The sequence below is a fragment of the Rhinoraja longicauda genome, chromosome 14, assembly GCF_053455715.1.
Source record: "Rhinoraja longicauda isolate Sanriku21f chromosome 14, sRhiLon1.1, whole genome shotgun sequence".
In the NCBI taxonomy this organism is placed as follows: domain Eukaryota; kingdom Metazoa; phylum Chordata; class Chondrichthyes; order Rajiformes; family Arhynchobatidae; genus Rhinoraja; species Rhinoraja longicauda.
This window is the reverse complement of record NC_135966.1, coordinates 45,892,871-45,918,578: the sequence shown is the minus strand read 5'-3', so window position 1 is coordinate 45,918,578 and position 25,708 is coordinate 45,892,871. Positions and strand designations below refer to the sequence as shown.

Sequence of the window (25,708 nt, the reverse complement as noted above, 5' to 3'; positions counted from 1 at the left end):
CGTCGGTGCCTGTTATAGGTAGCCGTTCACCAATTCACTGGCTGAGATAATGCAGTGGTAACCAACAGAATCTTCCTTTTCCACATTTGACTTCCTGATATAGCTCTGCATTAGGGTTTAGACACACTGGACTATTCCCACCAATTCACCAACTCTGGATCTTCTGGCGTAGGTGGAATATCTATGGAGGTTAAGGGAGAAATAGCGAATGCAATTTCATATGCAGGATAATGTCAAATTGTTGCTTGACCCATCTGTGGGACAGTTCACCCAATTCATGGATTTCCTGGAGGTTCCCAGGGACTTTCCAGTGTTGACAAGGTTGCTGAAATATAATAATGAATACGTCCCTTGGGCATCCTTTCACTGCATTGATGGAGCCACAATTCAAGGCATGTCTTATGTGGGGCATAGGACAAAAATAGCAGGCTTTCTTTACATTAATGATTCTTTGATGATTGCAAAATTTTTGCAAGCTTTTAAAAATCATTTGCAAGTTCAGTTCTTTGAAACTCTTCTAAATGCAGCTGACACACTTAAGTATAATTAATGAAGACTTAAATAAACGGAAAAAATATGCATAAAATGTATGTTGATTTTTCATTGAGGTTTGGAGATGAAGCTGCAATCAGGCGTATACTCAGCAAATGACTAAAAATATATTGACTCGAACGAAACAAGTTGTTTTTGTATGCTATACTTAAAGGCAACAGCATAAAGTAACCCAAATGAGTGAAAATGATCACAGAATAGTAAAGACCAACACCTAATAAAGTAGACAGATGTCAAAATCCACTGAAAGATGAAATATTCAATGGGATGTACTAAAGTTCATCACACCATACCGATTGCAGGTTCAATTTCTGCTTTGAGAAATTAGTTGGGTTCTATCAAAGCAGGAAAAAAATGGCTTTATGATTTCTGGGCAAGAAAGGGGAAGTGAAAAATCAGCCAAGGTTTTCATTCCTGACTTCTATTTAATCATCCTGTCTAAACAAATGTGTGTGAATGGCAATGAAAGGAGGAACAAACCTAGCAATGATGTCACAATTGAATTCTCAGTGCGCTCAGAAGTACCGAATTACATTAGTCACTGACTTTGAAAAGGAGAAATCAGCATCAGTGCATTTGGTGCATTTATTCAGACATACACATTCTCAAAATAAAGTCCCTGAGGAACTGGGTCAGAATGATTCTATCCATGATTTCATTTATTATTCAACACCAGCTTGCTTGTTCACAAATTGTTCACATTAGGAATGTCAACTTCCAAAAGCTACAGAGTAAGACTCCCCTTTCCGAGTCACCCACTGTTAATTAAAAAAAGTTTACCTTTTCTGTTTAAATGCACACGGTAAAGTAAAATCAGAAGTGAGTCTACCTGCTTACACCATGATGAATTAAGAAAATTCGTCAGTATTCACTTCTTCCAAAATGAAAACTGTGCAAAACCTGTCAGAGCTACAAAATGGCTTTCTATGCTGTGTTTCATCATACAAGTTAATGTAATCATTTCCACAAATCATAACTTAAATGGAAAATACTGTACCCCTCAGGTTTCAGATTTCAAATGTGCCATATTTATCGTGCAACTCTGCCCTCATCTGTATGCTGAAGTTCATCCCACTTATGACCCTTCAAGAAACCAAAGGAATCAGTGTTCATAAAAGCTCCAATCTACTTCATTGAGCAGGTAAAGAGAAACCAAAGCTATTCACGCACCATTCATCAGGTACTTACTAAATACTTTGGAAATGCACAATAAACTATGACAGTGCCTTTACAGTCGTTGAATATAGAGCTACAAAACTGTTTTTTTTAATTAAAAAGTCTGCTTGTAGCATGTGACTCTAACCATGCTTAAAGCTTCTAATTATATATAAATATAATACGCCAGTCAATCTAATTATTTCATGCCTACAAAAGATCTAACAAAAACATCCTCTCCATTCTGTCATGGCTGTCTAACACTGTAAAGATGTGGCAACAAAATCACTAGATTCCTTCTTAGAAAATGTCTCCAGACCTGCTTGTGAGAACATTACATTCAGTTTCTCTGTAAATGCATCTTATATTCCCCATCTGTTTAAATTGACAAGTTCAAATTGAAAACAATTGGCAACATTATTTTAACATCACTGCGGTATCATGGCAGGTTAAAGATAACACTGCTTCATGGGAATCTGACACCTCCATGTGTGGTTCATTGAAACTGTGTTGTTTTGCAGACGATTGCTGACCTTCATCCTCACAAAGTTCTGCTGGAAGTGGAAACTCAGCGTTGCCATTTTGTAGACATGGACTAGGTCCTAGTCCATCTGTGCCTAGGTCAACATGAGAAAGGCAATCAGTTTTTAGATCCTTCTGTCTCTCTTCGTTATGCTCCAAAGGCCCATTTTCAGCAGCTAAAGGTGGATTTGAAACTTGACCAGGAGGCACATGATCTTGTCCGGCCAATTCTTGTTCTGTTCTGTCCTCATTAGGGGGCAACAGCTCGCCTGTCCCTTGCTGTGGTATTGCCTCGAACGGCTGTCCTTGAGATTTCAGCTGCTGATGACACAATGGGCAGGTTTCTTGCACGTATAGCCACTTCTTGAGACATGCCGAATGAAAAAAATGGCTGCATGGTGTAATCACGGCAGAATGCATATCCTAAAGAAAAGATAATTTAATTTAGTTAAAAATGTGCTCATTGACAAGGCCTATCTATCAAAGGGTAATTACGGAAATAATAAGTCATGCTGCCTCCTTCCTCACCAGGTTCACATTCACTTATTTTTAAACGGAAACAAGGATAATCACCTAAAATGCAAATTATGCCCAATATCATTCTTTGAGGTCAAATAGTGCCCGACTCAGATCGATTAACTAAACATGCACTGCAAGTCCAATCGAGCTTTGCAAGGACTATGCAGCTTAATATCAAAGGAGATTCTACCAATTCACTGAATTTGCCCGTGTTAGATCAGTGGCCTTTTTTGCCTTGCCAATTGGAGAGTGCATCTGGGTGCTTCTTGGCTGTGGTAATTGTATCTGGTTTCACTGCTTCCTTTGCTGGCATGATCCAGATGTCAGGCACTGTCCAAGGGAGCTTTCCCCACAGCACTCCTTCAACTTTCTCTTTCCTTAGGGTATAAAAATTATGAAGGGTATAGATAGGAGAGACTGCAGGAAACCTTTCCCTGTGACAGAGATAGATAAAACTACAGGACAAGCATCCAGAGTAAGAGGAAAGAAACTGAAAGTGGTTACGAGGAGCACCTTCTTTGCCCAGAATGTACATGGAAAGCACTGTCAAGTAGTTTAAGCTAGAATACAGACAGCATTTAAGAAGCGTCAAGATGAGCGCTTAATTTGTCTGGGCATGGAAAGCCAAGGACTGTGCGCAGGGATTAATAAGGAAGGGTGCCAACTGACAGGCATGGAGATGCTTTGCCGAATGGCCTTTCTTTCGTGCTGTACGATTCCAAGCTGTACGACTGACTGATCTCGAGTATTGAGGTGATGAGGAAATATTGTTCCACATAATAAGTAAAGTAAAGATACATCCCACAGTAAAGGAAATGAAGAATCAGATACGGTCACTTCAACAGTATAAGGATTATCTGATGTTCAGCTGCAGCAGACAGGAGACTAACAAGAGAAACACATCAAAGCAATGAAGGAACACCCTTAATGGGCAAGCCATGCAGCTACGTTGCCTTCGGTTCACAGTCCCAAGACACCCGGTCTGTTCAAGAGTAGAATTATTAAAATGTCAGAGTTTGTTCTCGCTATTCATATGGAGTAATTTTTGTACTGGAATGCATGTTGGTGAATCTACATGTGCAAGTAGAAGCAGAAATAATAGTCATGATATTACAAATAAACATAATGAAAGCTAGTGGCAATTCCTGCCACGGTACAATAAATAGAATGCCAACACAATGTTCAGTCTCACACATGAGAATATTATCCGAGTTACAAAGTGCTGCATGTATGCTGGTGACGTACCAGCCTCTTTCAAAAGGAAAAGAACGAGATACAGATGCAATGCAAAATTATATCAAGTAGGAATTGATAATCAAAAAGGAAATGATCAAACACAGTCCTAAGCGAACCTTAAAGAGCCAAACTATAGAACAACACTTCTGCAAACAGTAAAATCTGTCCTTCTGGTCACCTTCAATAAATAGCCACCTGTGCAATAAACCCAGTGATTCTCAAAACCAATAGATTTTTCATTTACATGCAATTCAATAGAACCTGCAACTCAATTAAACAGCCATCTGCTAACCTGGAAGCAGATGCTAGCTCTTAAAAAAAACATTATAGTGAAGAGGCTTGCAAATGGAATCTTCACCTGGTCTAAGAATTTGTTTTGAGCATATTTCTGCCCACTATTCAAACATATTATGGTTACCCATTCAAATTTTAGAACGGCAACTTATTGTAGTTTATCGACTATTTCCAATTACAATTGCAAAGCTTAAAAAAAGTAATTATTTTAAAAAGCTCTCCAAGCATCATCAGCAAAAGACCTTTTTCATGGAAATAAATATGTATTTTCTACTTTTTTATTTAGTAGTAAAATATACAACTTTGCATTACGATTCATTTGGACAAGCTACCTTTATTTTTACTGAAAATACAATTTATAGATAAATATGTCAGTAAAATGCGAATGCTACCTCAATAGTTTAATATGCCCCTTACACTTGACACTTAATAACCTCAATCTCAGTGTAATCTAATTAAATATCACAAATCACTTGAGTGTTTTTAAATAACCTCTACTTTAAAGCAGCTTTGGTTCGATTTAAAGCAACTTCATAGCACAAGTCACAATGGAAACTGATGGAAGGAATTTTATAGCAGTTTGGAATTAGCAGAAGCTCATGCACATACAGAATGTGAACTGAACATAAGGACATCCAATTTTGATAGTCCTGAAAGAGACAGTTTGGGTACTAAAGCCAGGGTTTAAGTGTTTCACTGGTGCCGTGCTACATACCTGGTAACAGATGGAACAAATGTCATTGTGCACTTCAAGCTGCTCTTTAGTGGCAGTTGGCAGTGAGTTGATCTTGTTTGCTGCATCTCTGCGGAGAAGAAAACTCTTCCATCCCAACTGTGCTCGAAGCCAGACATTGAAGTAGGAATGGACAAAGATGATGGATGAACCCATCCAAGTCCATTCTCCTAATATTGTCTCTGCTATTCCATACGCAACAACGCACAAAGCCACCAGGAACTCAAGCAAACGGTAAGTTCCATTCACATAATAGATGACGTCATCAAGATTTTCCATTGGTTCCTTACTGAACTCCTCCACCATAAAAAGAATATAGATGAAGAGTGTTCCAAGTACCTGTTATCAATGGAAAGATAAGTTAAGCGTACAGTTTCAATCAAATATCAACTGTCCACATGTAATGGAGAATGCAGTCTAATTAGTGGATTTAGCTGCACCTCAACATTGCAAAATATACGTTTGGTGGCTCAACGAGTACATATTAATATCTAGATAATAAATTAAACATTCAAATTTGATAAATTACAAAGTCATGCAGGAGGTGCTCAAGTAGCAAAAATTTAGTAATTCCATTCTTTCGCAAAATACTGAGAGGGCTGTTGAATGCATCAATCTAAATCAGATTTTTAGAAAACATATCTATCATGAGATTCCACTCTAACCAACAGTCATCAGAATGGAAGTTTAGTTCAGTTTAGTTTAGAGATACAACGTGGAAAGTGGCCCTTCGGCCCAGAGTTCACGATCATCATCGACCACCCGCACGCTAGTTCCACGTTATCCCACTTTCGCATCCTACATACTGGGGGCAATTTACGGAAGCCAATTAACCTACACGTCTTTGGGATGTGGGAGGAAACCGGAGCACCCGGAAAAAAAACCAGCCACAGGGAGAACATATAAACTCACAGACAGCACCCGTAGTCAGGGTCAACTCGGGTCACTGTCACTGTGAGGCAGCAGCTCTATCGCTGCACCACTGTGCTACATTTTTTTTAAAACATTCACTGAAACTGAAAATAATTCGCCTGAAGATTACATACATATTTAAATGAATGAGGTGCCCAAGTATTATCTTTAATTTACAAATTCAATGAATACATACAACTGAGATCAGTCTAAATCAATAGGAATATAATTTGGTTATTATCAGTCAATGAGGTGGGGCAGTTTAACTCAACATAATTGGGCTGACTAAATCAAAGTCAGCTGAAGGTAGCGCGAGATAGGACAGTTCATCTTTCCCCCAAGGGTTCTTCCAGTTGTGTTCTCCTGCACGAGTGTAGTGTTTTTGGCCACTCCATTAATTACCAAACTCAGATTATCACTTGGAGTCTGAAGAAGGGTCCTGACCGCAAACCTCACCAATCCACATTCTCCAGAGATGCTGCCTGACCCACAGTTACTGCAGCACTGTGTCTTTTTGAACAAATACCTGGGCAAAGGAATCAAATTCAAAAATAATCTCTTTGCTTTAAACCCTCAAATTTCACTGTACCTTAACGGTACATGTGACAATAAACTGATCTTGAAACCCATGTATTCCAGAACTGGGGAGGATATGTTTGTCTTTAGAAACAAGACTGTCCAAGTAAAGGCAATTCAGGAAGATCAAAACACAATTAACCACTCATCAAACCTCTGCCAGACAAATTGGCAGATTAAATTCACCGAATGAATTGTGCAAAGTGATATATTTGACATAGAACAGTACAGCACAGGTTCTTCGGCCCACAATGTTTAAGCCAAACGTGAAGCTAAGTTAATCTGATCTCATCTGCCTGTATATGACGCGTATCCCTCTATTCCATGCACTTCCATGCGCCTATCTAAGCCTCTTAAAAGCCACCACATGATCTGCCTCCACCACCAACCTAGGAAATGCGTTCCAGGCCTCACCTGTGTAAAACAGAGTTTCCCCCCTCTCATCTTATAGCAATGCCCGCATGTGTTGGACAATTCCACCCTGGGAAAAAGGTTCTGACTATCACCTCTATCTATGCCTCTCATCATTTTATTTTCTCCTATCAAGCATCCCTGAACCTCTGATGTTCCAGAGAAAATAATCCATCTGTCCAACCTCTCCTTGGAGCCAAAAGCTTCTAATCCAGGCAGTATCTGGTAAATCTCCTTGGCACCCTCTCGAAAGCCTCCACATCCTGTAATGGGGGGCGACCACAACTGCACGCAATACTCCAAATATGGGCTAATAAAAATTCTATAAGCTGCATCAGGACTTCCTGACTCTTAAACTCAATGCCCCTAATGAAGGCAAGCATACATACACCTTCTTGACCGTCATATCGACTTGTGCTGCCACCTTTAATGTGCAGAGGGATTTTGGAATCCAAGTTCATAGCTCTCTAATGCTGTTAATGCCAGTAATTGTAGACTATCTCCTAACATTCAACCTCCCAAAGTTCAACACCACACACTTGCTTGGATTAAACGCCATCTGCCATTTCTCCCGCCCATTTCTGCAGCTGAGCTATGTCCCGCCGCATCTTCTGATAGCCTTGCTCACTGTCTGCAACTCCACCACTTTCAATGGTTTCAGCAAACTTACTCACCAACCCATCTACAGAATACCTTCCTTCTATGAATAATCCAGTTCTCAATCCATACGACCAAGTCACAGTGAAACCCATGCATCTTCATCTTCTGGATCAGCCGACCATGAGGGGCTTTATTAAAAGCATATCTGAAATGATGGCATGGCAACAGCAGCGGCAATGCATGTTAAATGTTACACTTTTTAAAATATTGCCAAAAAAATACTAGTGGTTTTCCATACAAAACATTGAAGGTGACAAATTGCTAAAAAGTTAAAGGATATGGGATCCTGGGCTTTGTAAATGCTAAGTACAGAATTCCAAAATTCAACTAAAGAATTAGTTCCAATTGGTATTCAGAACACAAAATTCTGGAGTGCACACAAAAAAAAAGAATAGATTAACTACAATGGTTTGAGGAAGATGAAGATTGATAGAAATGCGTACAGACTGAGGAAGTCGGTTATTCTACCTGGTGTGGAGAAGAGATTGATAAGCACATTTAAAATTATAAAGGGTTTAGTTGGAATAATGAAAACTTTCATCATTTTATTTTCTCCTATCAAGCAGATTTGATAAGCACATTTAAAATTATAAAGGGTTTAGTTGGAATAATGAAAACTGTTTGATAATGTAACAAAACGCAGAAGGCACAGGTGCAATGAGATTGAGTTTATGCGAGAAAGAGCCTTTGTTTTTAAATACAGTGGTTAGAGGTTTGCGAAGTACAATCTGACCAACTTTAAAAAAAATCTCTTTCAAATAGACTTCTAATGGAAATATAGGAAAAGAGATTGCTGAGATGTGGAATAAGCATTAGGGAGTAGGATTAACTGGGGTGCCCACTGAAAGACATGCTACAAATTTGCACAGATTAAATAGCTTCCTTCTATTCTATGATTCGAAGATGTTTCTGTTCAGCAAAGATGAGGATCCAAATATTCCAGAATTGGCTTTATTGACACAGTCAGATATTTCTTTCAAATATAAATTTAGTTAACTTTAGTGATACAGAGTGGAAACAGGCCCTTCTGCCCACTGATTCAGCACTGATCAGCGATCACCCCATACACTAGCACACCCCACACTGGAGACAATTTCCAATTCTTATCAAAGCCAATTAACCTACCTGCTCTCTGCATCAAAATGTAACAGATTTGTCAGTGGCGTAGCGCCAGAGACCGGGTTCGATACCGACTACGGGTGCTGTCTGTACAAAGTTTGTACGTTCTTCCCATGACCTGCGTGGGTTTTCTCCGAGAACTTCGGTTTCCTCCCACACTCCAAAGATGTACAGGTTTGGAGGTTAATTGGCTTTGGTAAAAATGTTAAAATTGTCCCTGATGTAGGATAGTGTGATTTGCGGGGATCGCTGGTTGGCGTGGACTCGGTGGGTCAAAGGGCCTGTTTCTGCGCTGTATCTCCAAACTAAACAATTAAAAAAATCAGCAGCTATATTCATCCACAAGCATAAAAATCAGCATTACATTAGGCAAGAAAATTCAATTTTTTGGTTAGGCTGTGAAATAAAATGGGTAGACAATGAAGACCCTCGATTGGTGAGGATATGAGCTAAGTGGGAAATTTAGTTAACAGGAAGACAAAGTCTACAAATGGATACTGGCAAATTGAGTAAGTGAGCAAGTGGGAAAAATAAGAGGTTATACTCATTTTGGTAGGGAAAATAAAGATGACTTCTTGTGCACGACGATCTGGGTGGAAATACGCAATAATCCCCAAATCAAAGTTAACGTGTAGCTGCAGCAATTGGACGAAAATGGCATGTAACTCCTCTTGGAAGGGGAATGGTAAACAAAACGTTGACCCATAATTTTATAGGGGTATTGTGCACAACTTCAAAACTCAAAACCAAGACAGACTAAAATGTCCTCATTGGAAATGCAGCAGATTGATTCATGATCGATTCCTAGTTATCAGGTAGATGCCTTGTGCAGAAGAATTGAGCAAAATCAATACTTGTTTAGAAAAATGAGTTAATTGCATTGAGACATAATTCTGGGAGGCAATGACGGGGTTGATACTGACAGGCCTTTCCCACCAGATAGAATCTGTCAAACCCAAGAACACAGTCTTAGCATTAAAGATCACCGAATTAGGTCTGACGAATAAATAATAGAAAAAAGGAGTTCACTCGGACTGGTGAGATGCTGGCCATTTCCCAACTGTTGGTCCATTGCTCTATAATTCACAATGCTTCATGTGTTCATTGTCAGTTATTAATTGTGATCCCCCATCACGAAACTACCAAAATGAACCCCCTGGGATTCCTCCTCTTTCGGTTTTACAAAGCGGCAAGTTCCAGGCACTCAGCACTCTGAACGGTGAACAAATCTTCAACTTTCCTCCAATCCTCTACCAAGGCCATTAAATGTATTTCTCCTGCAGATATATCCACCCTGTTCACCATGTCCAACCCTCTCAATTTGATACAACTTACTCTCTTTTGTTCCAGACCATTCCAGAACTCTATAAAATACTAGAGGCAAATGAGCGCTTCATATTGTTCTAACATGACCTGCTTGGTCTTACATTCTGTGCTTCAGCCTCTAGAGTGTCCAAATGAACCTTTTAAATGTTGATTATCTGTTCTGTCATCTTCAGATATCTGAAGACGTGCATTTCAGGTAAGAAATAGGCTTGGAAATAAAGAACTTGGCACTAATCACTGTGGAACACCACTGAAAGTGGAACTCCCGTTGACCATTTTTAATATTAATTTGAGATTCTGGTGCTGCTATCACCATCAGCATTTATTATCCATCCCCAAATACCAAGACAGTACAAGTGAACTGCATTTTTGAACTTCTGCAGTCCACCTAATGAAGATCCAATCAATAATGCAAATCAATTATGGTACTTTGTTTTGGGAGAAGGGCAATGATAAAATGAAAATACTTAAGACTATCATACGAAACTCATGCAGCAATGTTCAGGGACTGAAATCATGCATCCCCAACAATCATAATCATCTTTCTTTGTGCAAGTTGACTTCAACTAGCAGAGTTTTCTTCTCCATTTCCGCTGACCAATTCTACCCAGTCTCTTTGATGCGACAAGCAATTCTATGATGCGCCAATTTCAAGAACAGGCACCATTACCTCATCTCTGGAATGACACGTGTTTGGACTGATTATAAAGAGCTTTGTAGCCAAATTGATCCTGGTGAAAACCAATCCCATGTCAGTAAGTGGATTACTTAGCAAGAAATGGTGCTAGTTCACATGCATGTCTACAGAAATGCAGGCCTTTTCCCATAGCTTTCACTGTAAATATCATTATAAATTGTAGATTGATATAAAATGCTGGAGTAACTCAGCAGGACAGGCAGCATCTCTGGAGGGAAGGAATGGGTGACGTTTTGGGTCAAGACCCTTCTTCAGTCTAGAGTCAGGGGATAGGGAAATGAGAGATATAGATCAAATGAATGAAAGATATGCAAAAAAGTAACAGTGATAAAGGAAACAGGCCATTGTTAGCTGTTGGCTGGGTGAGAAGGAGAAGCTGGTGCAACTTTGGTGGAGGAGGGATAGAGAGAGGGGGAATGTAGGGGTTACTTGAAGTTAGAGAAATCAATATTCATACCGCTGGGTTGCAAGCTTGCTACACATTATAAATTGTGTTGGCTGGAAGCCAGTGGATTTGAAAGAAAACAGCAACTATCAACCACTTGCAACTTTTGAACAGTCATAGTGCAAGCCCAAAGTTCAAGAACTGCTGGGAAGACAAATGCTATCAGTTAAACTGTCTGATTGAATGTGCCACTGATCTCAGCAGAGCAGTATTATGCCAAAGAGAGGGACTGGATTCACATCACAGCCAAATTTTATTCCAGGGATCCCTCACAGATGATATTTCAATTGTGTGGGACAAGGTTATGCGTTTTATTTTCTGCTTTTGGTACTCAAATGTTTTCTCAATTGCTTCATTATTTAAATTGGTCTCTTATCTTCAGAGACCTATTTGACCACTGGCAACATTTCATGGCAGGGTCATGCAAAATGCTTTGAGAACTAGTCACAGTTTAGGGCTTTGCTCGTGGACTGATACAACCGGACGGTTCAACCTTCCACAAGCAAAAAAGTGTATGTGGGCAGGACTGCAATGGTGAGTCTGGGCAGCAGATCATGATGATCTGGCTCATTCCTCCCAGCCATTTCATGTTACCAGCATTAATTGCTTCTCTTTGCATAGATGCTGCCCAACCTGCTGACTGTTTCCATCAGTTTTACTTTGGATTTTCAGCATCTGCAGTGAGATGTGGACCAAGTACAGTTTTTATTGCAATGGAGTCCTCAGGAAGACAAGATGAAATAGCCACGGCATTTCTGGATGAATATTGATGCAAAGTGGTGTCACTTAAGCACTCAAAGAATAAGCTCCCCCCATTTTAGAAAATCCTCAAGTAGTTATCCACAAGTCTTGTAGCAAGTCATGTGCTTTAGTAAAGCATACAGTGGCAGAATGCGGAACTTGGTAAAATATTTCAAATATTTAATTGTTTAGATTTAATGTTAGATACTATTTACATTTATTGTGGCAAATAAGCAACACAATATGGTAAACAACCAGACTGATGTTTAGGAATCAGTTTGATTAGATGTTTATTCACAAAATGCTGGAGTAACTCAGCAGGTCAGGCAGCATCTCAGGAGAGAAGGAATGGATGACGTTTCGGGTCGAGACCCTTCTTCAGACTAATGTCGGGGGGGGGGCGGGACAAAGGAAGGATATAGGTGGAGACGAAGTTAGAGGGAGAACTGGGAAGGGGGAGGGCGGAGGGGGAAGAGAGGGACAGAGGAACTATCTAAAGTTGGAGAAGTCAATGTTCATACCACTGGGCTACAAGCTGCCCAAGCGAAATATGAGGTGCTGTTCCTCCAATTTCCGGTGGGCCTCACTATGGCACTGGAGGAGGCCCATGACAGAAAGGTCAGACTGGGAGTGGGAGGGGGAGTTGAAGTGCTTAGCCACCGGGAGATCAGGTTGGTTAAGGCGGACTGAGCGAAGGTGTTGAGCGAAACCATCGCCGAGCCTGCGTTTGGTTTCGCCGATGTAAAGAAGTTGACATCTAGAGCAGCGGATACAATAGATGAGGTTGGATGAGGTGCAGGTGAACCTTTGTCTCACCTGGAAAGACTGTTTGGGTCCTTGGATGGAGTTGAGGGGGGAGGTAAAGGGACAGGTGTTGCATCTGCTGCGGTTATAATATCGCATTATAAAAACAATTGGGTCAATGGGGAAAGGGGGTGAGGGGCTAGAATGTTTCAGGCTTGAATTACAAAATTATTTTTCCCAGCAGGATTATCAAAAATAAAAATGTCTTTAATAGCCGTTTATTTTTGTTACTGTAAGCTAAAAATACTGAAGACTGTATGTTAAATGGTTTAACAGAGCATCATTGCACAAATGTCAAGAGAATTGATTGCTGGTCACTTTCTATGGCCTTCCAGGGAGAAGCTGACAGACGGTGCCCTTAAGAGACAATGGTATCCGATTACTGTAGCGAGATACATGAAAACAAGTTTTCTTTTTCCAAGGTAGCTTTTTTTTTCTGCTTGTCAATTTCCAAAGTAACTTAAGTGGTTCTCTAGTTACTAATATAAATCACATTTATAACCAATCTGATCTGCGTAATACAAAAAGCAGTACACAATTTGTCCTTTGTCCAATTTGTGTCGTGGAGAATTGTGTAATAACAGAACTACCTGAACATACAAAAAATGGACGGTGAGTAAAGGACTTGGATAAAGCTGATGAAGCTTTACATTTAACGAATGAATAGATTGGATTATTAAATAAGTTAGACACATCAACACAAGAAATTTGTTGCAACAAGATTACATAGGCGATGGAAACCAGTATAATCTATGTTGATCACACTCTCAATAATTGTCTCCAGCTTGAAGAAACTCAGCTCAGAGGGGATGAGCGAGAAATAAAGGCCACACGCATCAGGGAAGGAGAAAGTTGACTGGAGACATTGCTCCAACAAACCTTCACAGCTGTGGGAATACATACTGCAGAAATGGTTGTTTGAGAGGGAAAAGATAGCATGACTGTGACTGAGGAAGGTATCGTGATCCAGAAATTATTGTTAAAGGAGCCCTGCCGTAGCAATTTTTCAAAGGGTGCAAAATTCTTGCAACATACAAGCTGGGTAAGGAATGTAGTAGTGATAAGGATAAAATGCAGTTATAAAAACAAGCACCAGTTCTCTGCAGCCACAAGCATGAACATCAAATATTATGCTTCTAGCTGGTGCCATCAGCAAGAACATTTCCTCTGAGCCTCAGAATAACTGAAGTGGGAGAGTAAAACCAAGTTGTTGTGGAGCATACGAGAACCAATTACATAAATAGGACTAAAGAGATAGTTCTGTTGAGGATTCAAGTTAAAATACAGAACCACAAAATTAAAAATCTCAGGAATATGTGAACTATGTGGAAACTGACATATCAATAAAATCAGAGTGCTAAACATATGGCTCAAAAGATTCAGGTGCTGGAAACCTATTTTAATTCATGGGGCACTAACACGAGTACTCCGAAAGTTGCTCTGTTGGAATAGGCTTCATTTGAATTGAGCTGGGACTAGGGACTTCATTAAACAAATAACTGGAGCTGTTGATAAGGCTTTACACTAAGCATGGAATCTCATGAGGGAAAAGTTTGAAGTTAGAGAAAGTCTTCAGGATAGGTCATGGTGTAAGGCAGCAAAATGGGTAATGAAAGCCTATTATATAAGGTACAAAGGAGACAAAAAATATACCTGTAGGTTGCTCAGAGCACGAACAAAATGGCAAAAAGAAAACAACAAATAAATCTGTATATCTGGTGATCATAGCCAAGATCGTATGGCAAATGGTCTATTTTTGATACTGTTTATATTCTTATGAAAAGGGATTTTTTGGGGTATGGGATGGGGTGAGGCACGAGGTTAGAAGGACCATGTGCCTGTTTTCTATAGAAATCCTTCAATATATCAAAATGTCACTGGAAGCTTGTTAATACACTGTACCTTGCAGCATGACAATTAAATGATTTGAAAGGTCATATTTTATGAGGACATTGCAGTGCAATGATGGCAAAACATCATAATGGGATTGCAAAATAGAAATTGATCCATTACCTGCAATGAAGTCAGAACACTGCTGGAGATGATGATAAGCAGCCAGAAGTCCATCTGGAAAAACTGAGAAATCATGTAGGCCATGTACGCTGGAAACACCAGCAAAAACAAACACAAACTGACTGCTCGAAAGTGCTTCCACAGACTCCTGAAAGAAAGCAAAGAAGATATAAGCACGTTATATTAAATTTCGCTATTGAAAAATGCTTTGTGCTTAAAATAGCACCATACATTCAGTCCGATTTTGAGGATGAAGTCACAGATGTTTATTCTGTTCATGGCCCCAGTAATCCCGTTTCCAAACTACGACGACTCAGTCCTATTTACACACACTCTTAACAATTCTTTTCTTCATTGTGACTTGAACAAATTCCTTCCCTGGTGATTAAGTCTGAATACTGAAATGTAAACTTTGATTTGTGGTAAAGATCAATAATCCTCACTAAATTTGTGCCCATACCCAAGGCTCCAAACTTACCCAAGGGGGCTAAACAGACAATTTAATACCACAATTCTCTAAATTATTGAGGGGCATCAAGTATAAGCATTCAGACGTCATGCTGCAGCTTTAAAGGACTTTGGTTAGACTGCATTTGGAGTATTGTGCGCCTTTCTGGTCGCCCCACAACAGGAGGATCGTGGAGGCTTTGGAGAGAGGGTGCAGAAGAGGTTTACCAGAATGCTGCCTGGATTAAAGGATATTAGCAACAAATGGAGGTTGGATAAACATGAATTTTTCTCTGGAATGTCGCAGGTTGAGAGTAGTCCTGATCGAAGTATATAAAATTATGAGAGGCATGGACAGTCAGAACCTATTTACCAGGGTGGAAATGTCAAAGACTCAGGGGCACTGCTTTAATATGAGAGGAGCCAAGTTTAAAGGAGATGTGTGGGGAGAGTGGTGGGTGCTTGGAATAGGCTGCCAGTGGTGGTGGTGGCAGAAGATATGATAGTGGCATTAAGAAGACTTTTTAGATGGCAAATGGATCTGCAGAAAATGGAAAGATATGGATGTTAAAGAGTCTGTTTCGGTTGTTCTGCTCTATGTATATAAGTTATGCTTTTACTCTTAGTCAGAGGATAAGCAAGAGCAGGGAAAATGATTTGACCAACATATAATTTTAAACCAGGTTTAAACATCTAATCACCAGTTTCGCCATTTAAATTTTTGTTTAAATCATAATTTTTCACATTAATGTCATTAATGAAGTAGAAGACACTTAAAATCGTATACAAACAGGCAGAGTTAACATGGTTTAATGCAAATATATTTTTCTGAATATTACTTCGTTGAGGATGTAATGATCAAAGTGGTTATTGGAGACTACCCCAAAGAGATATTTGGGGCAGTCTCCAAGGCCCATTCGCACAATATATTTTTATTTCTACTCAAAATAAAATGGTCAGTGCCTTCACAGAACAAGAATGAGAAAATATTCAGATATTGGCTAAAATTAGATCAATAACAGCACCAGTCGACGACCACCACCGAGAAGAGTTTAACCATCTATCAAAAAACACCGCTCACCAACATCCACCTATATCTCACCAGGATTTTTCCTGCCTCTCCTCTCATCCAGCTTTCTTCCCTCCCTCCACAATCAATTTAAAGGGTCCCTAACCAAAATATCACCCCTCCATGTTCTCCAGAGATGCTGCCTGACCCACTGAGTAACTCCAGCACTTTGGCTTTTTATTAAAATTCGTTGTATGGCCCTGTGAAATTCATTGCTTCCTCCCTAGAAGCAATGGAAGAAACGCAAGTGCCACCAGAAAGAAGCTACTGGATTTACCTTGAGTATTTGACACATTTCAGGCCAAGTGATTTGCTTAGCCTTTTTTAGTCATCCAAAAAAGTGTAATGTTGTCAATGGAACAGAAGTATGCCAAATTCATCATGTTGCTAAAACAATAGACAACCAGACAATCCCACAAGTTCCAGATATTCTTGCCATAATGCACTGAAGCTAAATTAACGGAGAGACCCGCTCTCATCTGCCTCTTTTCCCTCAACATAGAAGCCTCACCACTGCAGCCATGATCCAAGTCCTATGCTTCATTAAAGATTTCACGGTAAGGCAAGCAGCATTTTCATAAAGAGTAAGAGAAAGGAGTGGCCATAAGCAATCTGATCTCAGCCTTGATTTCAATATCCTGCCTGGGTGTCGTGACAATGGTTGATATTTTAAGTTTCACTGATCAATCAAGATGAAAAACATTGCACTTCATCTCAACAATGATTCCGGACTGCTAATACAGTACAGGGGTCACTCGAGGAAAGCCAAGCTGGATCTATGCAATTAATGAACATGACTTATATAACGTCAGACAAATTTACAATCATTAGACAAATTAGTTGTGATTAGTAACATCACCTTAGCCAGCAATTGACAAATCATAGATAGATCAATTGGACATCTACCCATCACTGAAAATTATTTCCAACACTTCCAAAATCTACGAGACAATACATTGTAATTGTAATGTAATTAATTTATTTGCCAGGTATGTAAAAACCATACAAGGAATTTGACTTGCCATACAGTCATACCAAAAAAGCAATAAGGCACACGACTACACAGAAGTTAACATAAACATCCACCACAGCAGCACCCCCACATTCCTCACTGTGATGGAAGGCAATAAAGTCTTATCTTCTTTCCTCTTTATCACCTCAACAATGCCACCACTGACAAGATGGACATCAAATTCAGCAGGGGGAGAGGGTAGAAAACAATAGGTTATTCAAGTTGGCCATTAGGTTGAGCTTTTGCAAACAGTTTCCTACAATGGATTTTATCAAATAAATAAAATTCAATTTCCTGTGCACTGCAGTTAAACATCACAAAAAAATCAATCAGATCACCTCTTTTCAAGAGCACAGCAATGCATAATTTTCAAAAGAAACTTAATTGTCATGGTGATACAACACGGAAACAGGTCCTTCGGCATAACTTGCCCACGCTGACCAAGATCCCCCCCCCCCCCCCCATCTTCACTAGTGCCACCTGCCTGCATTTGGCCCATATAACTGAACCTTTTCTACTATGTACCAGTCCAAATGTCAAATGTTTTTATGGTACCTGCCTCAACGACGCCTGCTTTTACCGTCTATTCCCCTCATGATCTTATATACATCTATGAGATTACACCTGTGCTCCAAGGAATATAGTCCTAGCCTGCCCAAACCTCCCGTGGCTCAGGCCCACATGTCCTGGCAATAGCCTCGTAAATCTTCTCTGTACTCTTTCCAGCTTAATGACATCCTTCCTGCAGCAGGGCAACCAAAACTGAACTCATCCTCCAAATGCAGCCTCACTAAAGACTGTAACATAACATCCCACCTTCTGTACTCAGTATCCTGCCTGACAAAGGCCAATGTACCAAAAGCCTTCTAGACCCCCGATCCCCGAGGAAACCCCCCCCCCCCCCCCCCCACTTCTTCCCATGAAGCCAATTCTCTATTCAGTCAACTAGCTCTATCTGGATCCCATACTATTTAACTGACTTGGGTTTCTGAGGGGCACTATTCTCTCTCTCTTTGCCCTGTTTTCCTTTATATACATAAAATTTCTTTGGCTTTTCCTTAATAGCATCTGCCAGTTATCTCCTGCCCTTTTTATCCTGCTGATATCAAAACTCCTCCAGGGATAAACTTAATCCCAGCTGCCGATACTTGTCCCATACTTCCTCCTTTTTCTTGACCAGAGATTCAATTACTCTCATCAACCAAACTTCTTTACTCCCACATGTCTTGCCCTTCACTCTAACAGGAAGATGCCCACCTTAAATTCTTGTAATTACACTTTTAAAAGCATCCCACTGTCCAGACTTCCCTTTGCCCACAAACAACCTACTCTAATCAACTTTAGCAAGTTCCTGTCTAATATCAAAGTTGGCCTTGTCTAATTCAGAATTTTAACTTGTGGGCCTGCCGGGTCTTTATCCATAACTATTTTAACGCCAATAGAAGAGTGGTCGCTGATTCCAAAAGGCTTGCCCACAGACACTTCAGTCACTAGTCTTTCGCAACTTCCTTAGAGTAGATCAAGCTTTGCCCTCTCCCTTGTAGGGCCCTCGACATATTGACAGAGGATACTTTCCTGAACACATTTAATAAATTCTACCCCAACTCCTTGTCACTATGCCAGTCCCAGTCTGCATTAGGAAAGTTAAAATCCCCAAATATAACCACCTTTTTATACTTGCAGCTGCCTCTAATCTCCTGGCATATTTGTTCTATTTCCCGTTGACTATTTCGGGGTCTATTGTATACTCCCAACAAGATGACCATTCCCCTTTTTATTTCCCAGCTCCACCCTAACCAACAGGAAATAGAACAAATAACCTCACTGGATGAGCTATCTCAGTCCTACATTTGATCCAGCCTCTCAATTGCCTCAGTCCTGCATTGGACCCCGCCTCCCCTGCCAATCTAGTTTAAAAACCCATCTGTGCAGCACTAGCAAGCCTGCCAGCCAGGATATTTGCTCCACTCCAGTTCAGGTGCAACCCATCCCTTCTGTACAGGTCACCTCAGCCCAGGAAGAGTTATCAAAGATCCAAAAAACAAAATCCCTGCCCACTGCACCAACTCCTCGGCCACGCATTCATTTGTACTAACTTCCTGTTCCTACCCAGATGATCCCGATGTCATCCAGCTGCAGCTTCAGTTCCACGACGCAGCCTGCAAGGAGCTGAAAGCAGGATACAATTTCCACAATTCCCTCATCTGGGACAACAGCAGATTCCCCGACTTCCTGCAGGAAGAAAACTGCACCATTCTACCTGCATTCACTGCTGCACTAAAACTTAGAGGGGGAAAAAAAAGCAAAAGAGAATCTCACACAACAAACACCAGACTGAATCTTTACCTTCTGTCCCCTCTGCCCAGCCTCCTCGCCAAAGCCTCACACTTACCGTCAACACAGCACCACCTCCTTCAAGCAACCTCTCCCCCAACATCGCCGTCCGCAACATCCTGCCTTCATTTTATTAGCTGCTTAATTTGACAATTTTGATCACTCAACCGATCTTTTGTTAGGATTGTGACATCGGGTCTGACTTTTGAAATCTCCCGCTCCTGCTCCGACAGAAAGACTCACTCAACCAATCCAAGGACTGCCTTTCTCAAACAACAATCTGCAGATCAGTAGGATTTGTGAAGATTACAGCTGAAGCACCTCTACATTAAAACAATGGAATAAAATGTACCGATGAAGGCTCAATAACCTAAGCGGTATTTTTTCCCCAAGGTTTAAAGTAATTAAAAAATTTAATCACAATTAATCACGCAATTAAAGATAATTGCAAGTTAATTGTGGTTTTAATTGCACAGTAAACCAACAACAGGATACTAATCCCTTTGAATGGTCTAATGGGAAACATTTCGCCTCTAAATTTAAATGGACCAGAAAAAGCTGCTTTGGCTTTATAATCTCCACTGATGCAATTTAAAAGTTATCAAGAAGTTAAATCTGTCTAGGGGCTGGAACTGCCCTTTCTCTTGCATCTTTCCTCTTAAATACCCCCCAATTTCATTTGCCTCACCACTGATAAATGCATGGCCTCATGAGACCTACTGCTAAATCTATATAACAGATTTATATTGGCAGAGATATTCCAAGGGGGAAGGAGCATGGAGACAGAACAATGGAAGCAAGGAACTCATGTACACCACTCTGAGTCTGATCACTGCTCAAATCCCTACCTGGTCTGGGTTCTGATAATCAACCAAAGTCAGTTTCAAGACAATACGAAGCACGAGATTTAATTCTGCATTATATCTGATGAGGCTGCAAATGAACATAACAAGTTACCTCTTAGTCTCAATGCCAGCTAAGCTACAGCTAACCTGGTGCTATCCCGTCCATGTCGTGTGAACACATTGCTATTCAAATTGCTCTTAAGCTTCAGTAAAAAGAGCAAAATCTGAGTACCATTTTACAGATCCCTATTCTGGAAAAAGTTGAATCTTTGTTCATCTCCCCTTTCCACTGCAAACTTCACCCCCCCCCAACCTTTCTCCTTACCCCCTCTCTCAAAACTTGTTTGCCCAGCTATCCAATGTTGCTGACTTTTAGTGAACATTTCACAGCAAACTGGGTGTTGAATTTTATAATGCGAAACCCAATATACTAAAGCCTCACAATAACGAGGACAATATACTAAAGAACCCGTTATAACGGGTTTCGGTTATCGCAGACCCAACCTGCTGTAAACAGAGTTTGCTGTTTCATGGAATGACCACCAAGTGGATGGAGCAAGTCTTGGTTTAGTTTAGGTTTGAGATACAGATATTGTACATTGATGTTGCTGTTTCTTCTCCTGTCCTTATTATAATCATAATCATACTTTATTAGCCAAGTATGTTTTGCAATATATGAGGAATTTGATTTGCCATAGTCATACCAATAAAAACAACGAAACACACAAAATACATTTTAACATAAACATCCACCACAGTGGCTCCTCCACATTCCTCGCTGTGACGGAAGCCACAAAAAAAAATTCAATCTCTTCCCTTCTTTGTCCTCCCACAGTCGGAGGCCTCAAGCCTTGCGCTGATGGGATGATCTTGGCTCCCTTAGCCAGTGGTCGCGCCCTCCGCATCGGGGCGATCAAGCTCCCGCATCGGGGGATCTCAGCTTCCCCGTGCCGGGCGACCAGACCCCGGGTCGGGACTGGTCGAACCTCTTGTGACTCTGGAGCTTCCCGATATCAGTGTCCACCCGTGACTGCGAGCTCCTCGATGTTGAAATCCGCAGGCCGCGGTTGGAGCGTCAATCCCAGGCAAGGGATCGCAGGCGCCGATGGTAAGTCCACGGCCCCGTGGTGGGGCTCAAAGTCAGTCTCGAACAAGGCCGCCAGCTCCATGATGTTAGGTGGTAGAGCGACCGGAGATATGATCCGGGAAAAAAAAATAATCACATCTCCGGCAAGGAAAGAGATTGAAAAAAGTTTCCCCCTCCCCCTCCCCCACATAAAACAAACCAGAGAACATTAACACATACTTTTTAAAACATACTAAAAATAACAAAAAAGACGAAGAGACAGACCATTGGCGAGGCTGCCATCACTGACGGCGCCACCCGGCATTACTGTACAAATAAAAGTGTTTTAAGTACTTAGGAGAACTGCACATTTAAATAGTATTATTTAATCATTTAGCTTAGTTTAGAGATACAATGTGGGAACACTGAGTCCATGCTGAACAGCAATCACCCTTACACTAGTTCTCTCCGACACTCTAGGGACAATTCAGCGTGTAGAATAGAACTACCACAGTGGTTCCACCCACTTTGCAAAGTTAAATACATTGTAACTTCGTGAGTTTCCCCAGGACACCTCCCCCCACCCCCCCCCCACCACCCACCCACCGTAAAGATGTGCCCAAATGTCCTTCGGGAACCGCTGCCCCACAGGACCAGAGACCTGGATCTATCCCCGGCCTCATGTGTTCCCACGACTGCACAGGCCCCCATCCTCCGGCACGCCAGCTCCACCACACACACACACACACTGGGGACAACTCAGTGTGCAGGATAAACCAGTGATCCACAGAACCCACACAAGCCACAGTAGCCAACTAAACCACAAATCCGCAACACGGGAGGAAACTGGGGTGCCCGGAAGAAAACCCACGCTGTCACAGGGAGCACCCGAGGTCAGGATTGAACTTGGGTCTCTGGCGCTAAGGTAGCAACTCTACTGCAGCGCCACTGTGCCATCCCAAGGTATTGTGCGTGTTGTGTCCTTTACTGTTTATCGTGTAGTGTATGTTTACTGGCTGTTTTTCCATTAGTACTGTACATATTAACCCCCTTATTCCATTATAGTGGACAATCAGTAATAAGGGATACCATCTCCCCCCCCCCGTGTGGTCCATTATAGCAAGGGTTTACTGTACTCATGCCTTTTGCCTTGTTTTAGCAATGAACCCAGTAGAGTCATCTCATCTCGAACCAAATTCCTGTTGGGGCGATTTTCTTTTATCTCCATGACTGATATAGTATTAAGATATCAGATAACCTATTCTTTTCCTAAATTGTAAATAGGACACAACAGATTTTCAACGCTTTTTTTTCATTTATATCTATTTCAAGGTGCTCATATTTCTCCAACTATTACTTTTCCTCGTGTTACTGTGAAGACTATTTTATCATAACTTGCTAGTGTTTTTTTGAGTGTCCAACCTTTATGTTACTCTTATTATCCATTTTGGCAAATTGGGATGTCAAACAGATTGTTTGTTTAAGTCGCTGACATGCTCCACCTTCAAAGCGACAGCAGGTGAGAGGGGAGGGAGCCCCATGGTGACCGAGGGGGTCACACTGAAACCCAAAGTGCTGGAGTAAATCCGCCGACTGAATCAGCCTGAGAAAGGGTCCGGATGACACCTATCCGCATTCTCCAGAGATCCTGACCCACTGAATAACCCCAGCACTTGGTGTCCTTACGCTGGTCTACCTTTCGAGTCAGGAGTGGTGTCGATACCAGTGGCTCTAAACTGTTGTGGAGACTGTACGAGCCTGGGATGGGTTAGCAGGTTATTCCATTCACATTCAGGTTATATTTTAGATTTGTTTTTTTACGTTTCTGGCAGTTCATGCCGCTTTAGAGACAAGGGAGGGGTGTTGTTCTGGACTGCATTTTGTTTAAATGCATTATTGTTACCTGCCGGAAGTTCTGGAACCGCAGCTTAAAGTTTCATTCCCTAATAGACAGGAAGTTGTCATAAACAGGAAGTGCAGCTCAGAAAGGGATAACCTCATGGTGTAGACAGTGTAATTCACCTGTGTGTAATCTGCTGCCATCCTACTTCAGAGTTTGTTAGACGCAATGTCTGTAAGTAATTATGTTTAGTGACATCATCTTTATATGTTCCTATACTAAACGTATAATGTAACTAAACCCTATATTATTTCTTTTTGTGCCTAAACGTTACAGTTTCACATTTGAATTCAGTAAAGCATCAAACGACAGCTCGTCTCTACTGGTCTTTATTGGGTCAATTGTTTAGCTTGCTAGATAGCCGGATAGGGACATTCGACGAGTCCAGTATAGGTGTCATTAGCGGGCCAGTGGTGTATTTTTGTTTTATTATCACATGACCTCTGTTATTCCAGAAAAATTGAAATCCAGAAAGGCTCTGGAACCGATGGTGCTGAAAAATCGGTGTTCAACCTGCAATATGAAATGGAAAGGGAAGGCATAATATTAATGGAACAACTTTGCAACTTAAACACCAGTGCAATTAGATGGCAGAGTTATTACACTTTAAACAAGTGATAAATTATGAAGGGACAATAAATGCTTTTCAGAAAGCCAACACGCGCAATGGACCAAATCTGCCACCTCAATTTGCAAGGTACTAGAATTCTAAGCCTGTCTTACTTGTTTCTTGAAGCTCCAAGTGCAAGAACAATTGGATCAGCAATTTCTAACATTGACTGAAGAATGGAAGCTACCACAATAAAGAGGATGATGCTCAGCAGAAAGGCTCGATGCACAACCTGTAATTCAATCAGGCCAGTCTGTACAGCTAGGATCAGCAATGTAATACCTTCAGTCATCCCTCTGGAAAATTAAAAATAAAATCTCTCAGTACAAATTTAATACCTAATGTGCTTCTCGTTCTAACAACAGTTGATAATTTTTTGGAAGTTAAAAAGATTTGAGATGAAGCAAAAAGATTACTAGATATGTTACAAACATTGGATTTTTTTAAAAAACTAATTTTAATTTTGCTTAATAATAATAATACAGTGAGACTTCCTTCACTGTGAGCAATACTCATTGTCATGTGTAAGAAAAAAATTGCAGATGCTGGTTTAAATCGAAGGTAGACAGAAAATGCTGGAGTAACTCAGCGGGTCAGGCAACATCTCTGGAGAGAAGGAATCGGTGATGTTTCGGGTCGAGACCCTTCTTCAGACACATGTCAGGGGAGGGGGTGGGACAAAGATAGGATCTAGTGAGAGAACTGGGAACGGGGAGGGAATAGAGAGGGGATAGAGAGGGAAAGCAGCGACTATCTGAAGTTATACTCATTGTCATAATTAGTTAAGCTGGATTTCCAATCTCAACTCTATGGCAAGGCTTTCAACGAGATCTTAGTTCTCAGTTTGCCCTAAGGAATAGTAAGAGGGCTTCCTTTAGGTCTAATAAATCCCCGGCTCAACATCTAGATCTTCCAGCATAAATGCTCACAAACTGCTGTCATTGGCATGCTACTACCAGACTGTGCAAGGAGCATAACCAAAAGGACAGTGGTGAGGAATTCCAAAGCAAGTTCAGAAATTATGCACAGTGTCACTTGGAACTTGTTTGTATTGTTAATCTGGTTCATCCCCATGTACAATATGTTTTGCAGGCCTACCACAATTTTTTTTAAATCAAAATGTGCTGAGAACATGATTGACTTAGAGGCAAACAGTTTCAGAAGCAACTGACTCTTATTGTAAAGAATCTTATAAACTATCTAAGTGCTAAATTTCTTCTTTGCACTCCAGAAATTTCCAGGTGCATCTTTGTCTTTCAGCAAGTGATTCTGATCTTAGAAGGTTGAAGAAACTTCTTCAAGTCATGTCTCATTGTTTGTGTTGATGTTACAAAAGTTAGAAAATCTCACCGGTACTTCTATAAGGTTTTCCAAACAGTTAAAAGTTTTTTTTCTCCCCCAAAGCATATGACCTATTTACAGAACTTACATGTACTTCTCACCTGTGCATTAGATTGTCATTCATGAAAGCGCCATAACCTTGAAGGTAGAATTTGCAAAGTGTGAGGACACCCAGAGTAATGAAGGAGATTGTGAACATGAGGCCCAGCAAAGAATAAGGAGTGCTGCAACATTCTGCAATACTGCAACAAAAACATTAGTTATTGAATGACAATTGAAAAGTTGCAACCTTTAATAATTCTGTCAGTAACACAAAACACTGTCTAGAATGGTTTGTTCCAAAGTATTTACTTTAGCAATGAACCTTTC

General features: G+C 40.7%; 1 protein-coding gene across 1 annotated transcript in view; it reads right to left on the bottom strand.

Moving 5' to 3' along the window:
• Positions 1-1,190: 1,190 nt before the first annotated feature.
• rnf145a (ring finger protein 145a) overlaps positions 1,191-25,708 on the bottom strand; it is a 70,001-nt gene continuing 45,483 nt past the window's right edge. The window contains exons 6-10 of the mRNA XM_078411806.1: positions 25,441-25,581; positions 24,112-24,294; positions 14,716-14,863; positions 4,994-5,350; positions 1,191-2,652 (exon numbers count right to left, since the gene is read on the bottom strand). Of these exons, the coding sequence (XP_078267932.1) occupies positions 2,125-2,652; positions 4,994-5,350; positions 14,716-14,863; positions 24,112-24,294; positions 25,441-25,581 (1,357 nt within the window). The 3' untranslated portion in view covers positions 1,191-2,124. The remainder of the gene's footprint in view (positions 2,653-4,993; positions 5,351-14,715; positions 14,864-24,111; positions 24,295-25,440; positions 25,582-25,708) is intronic.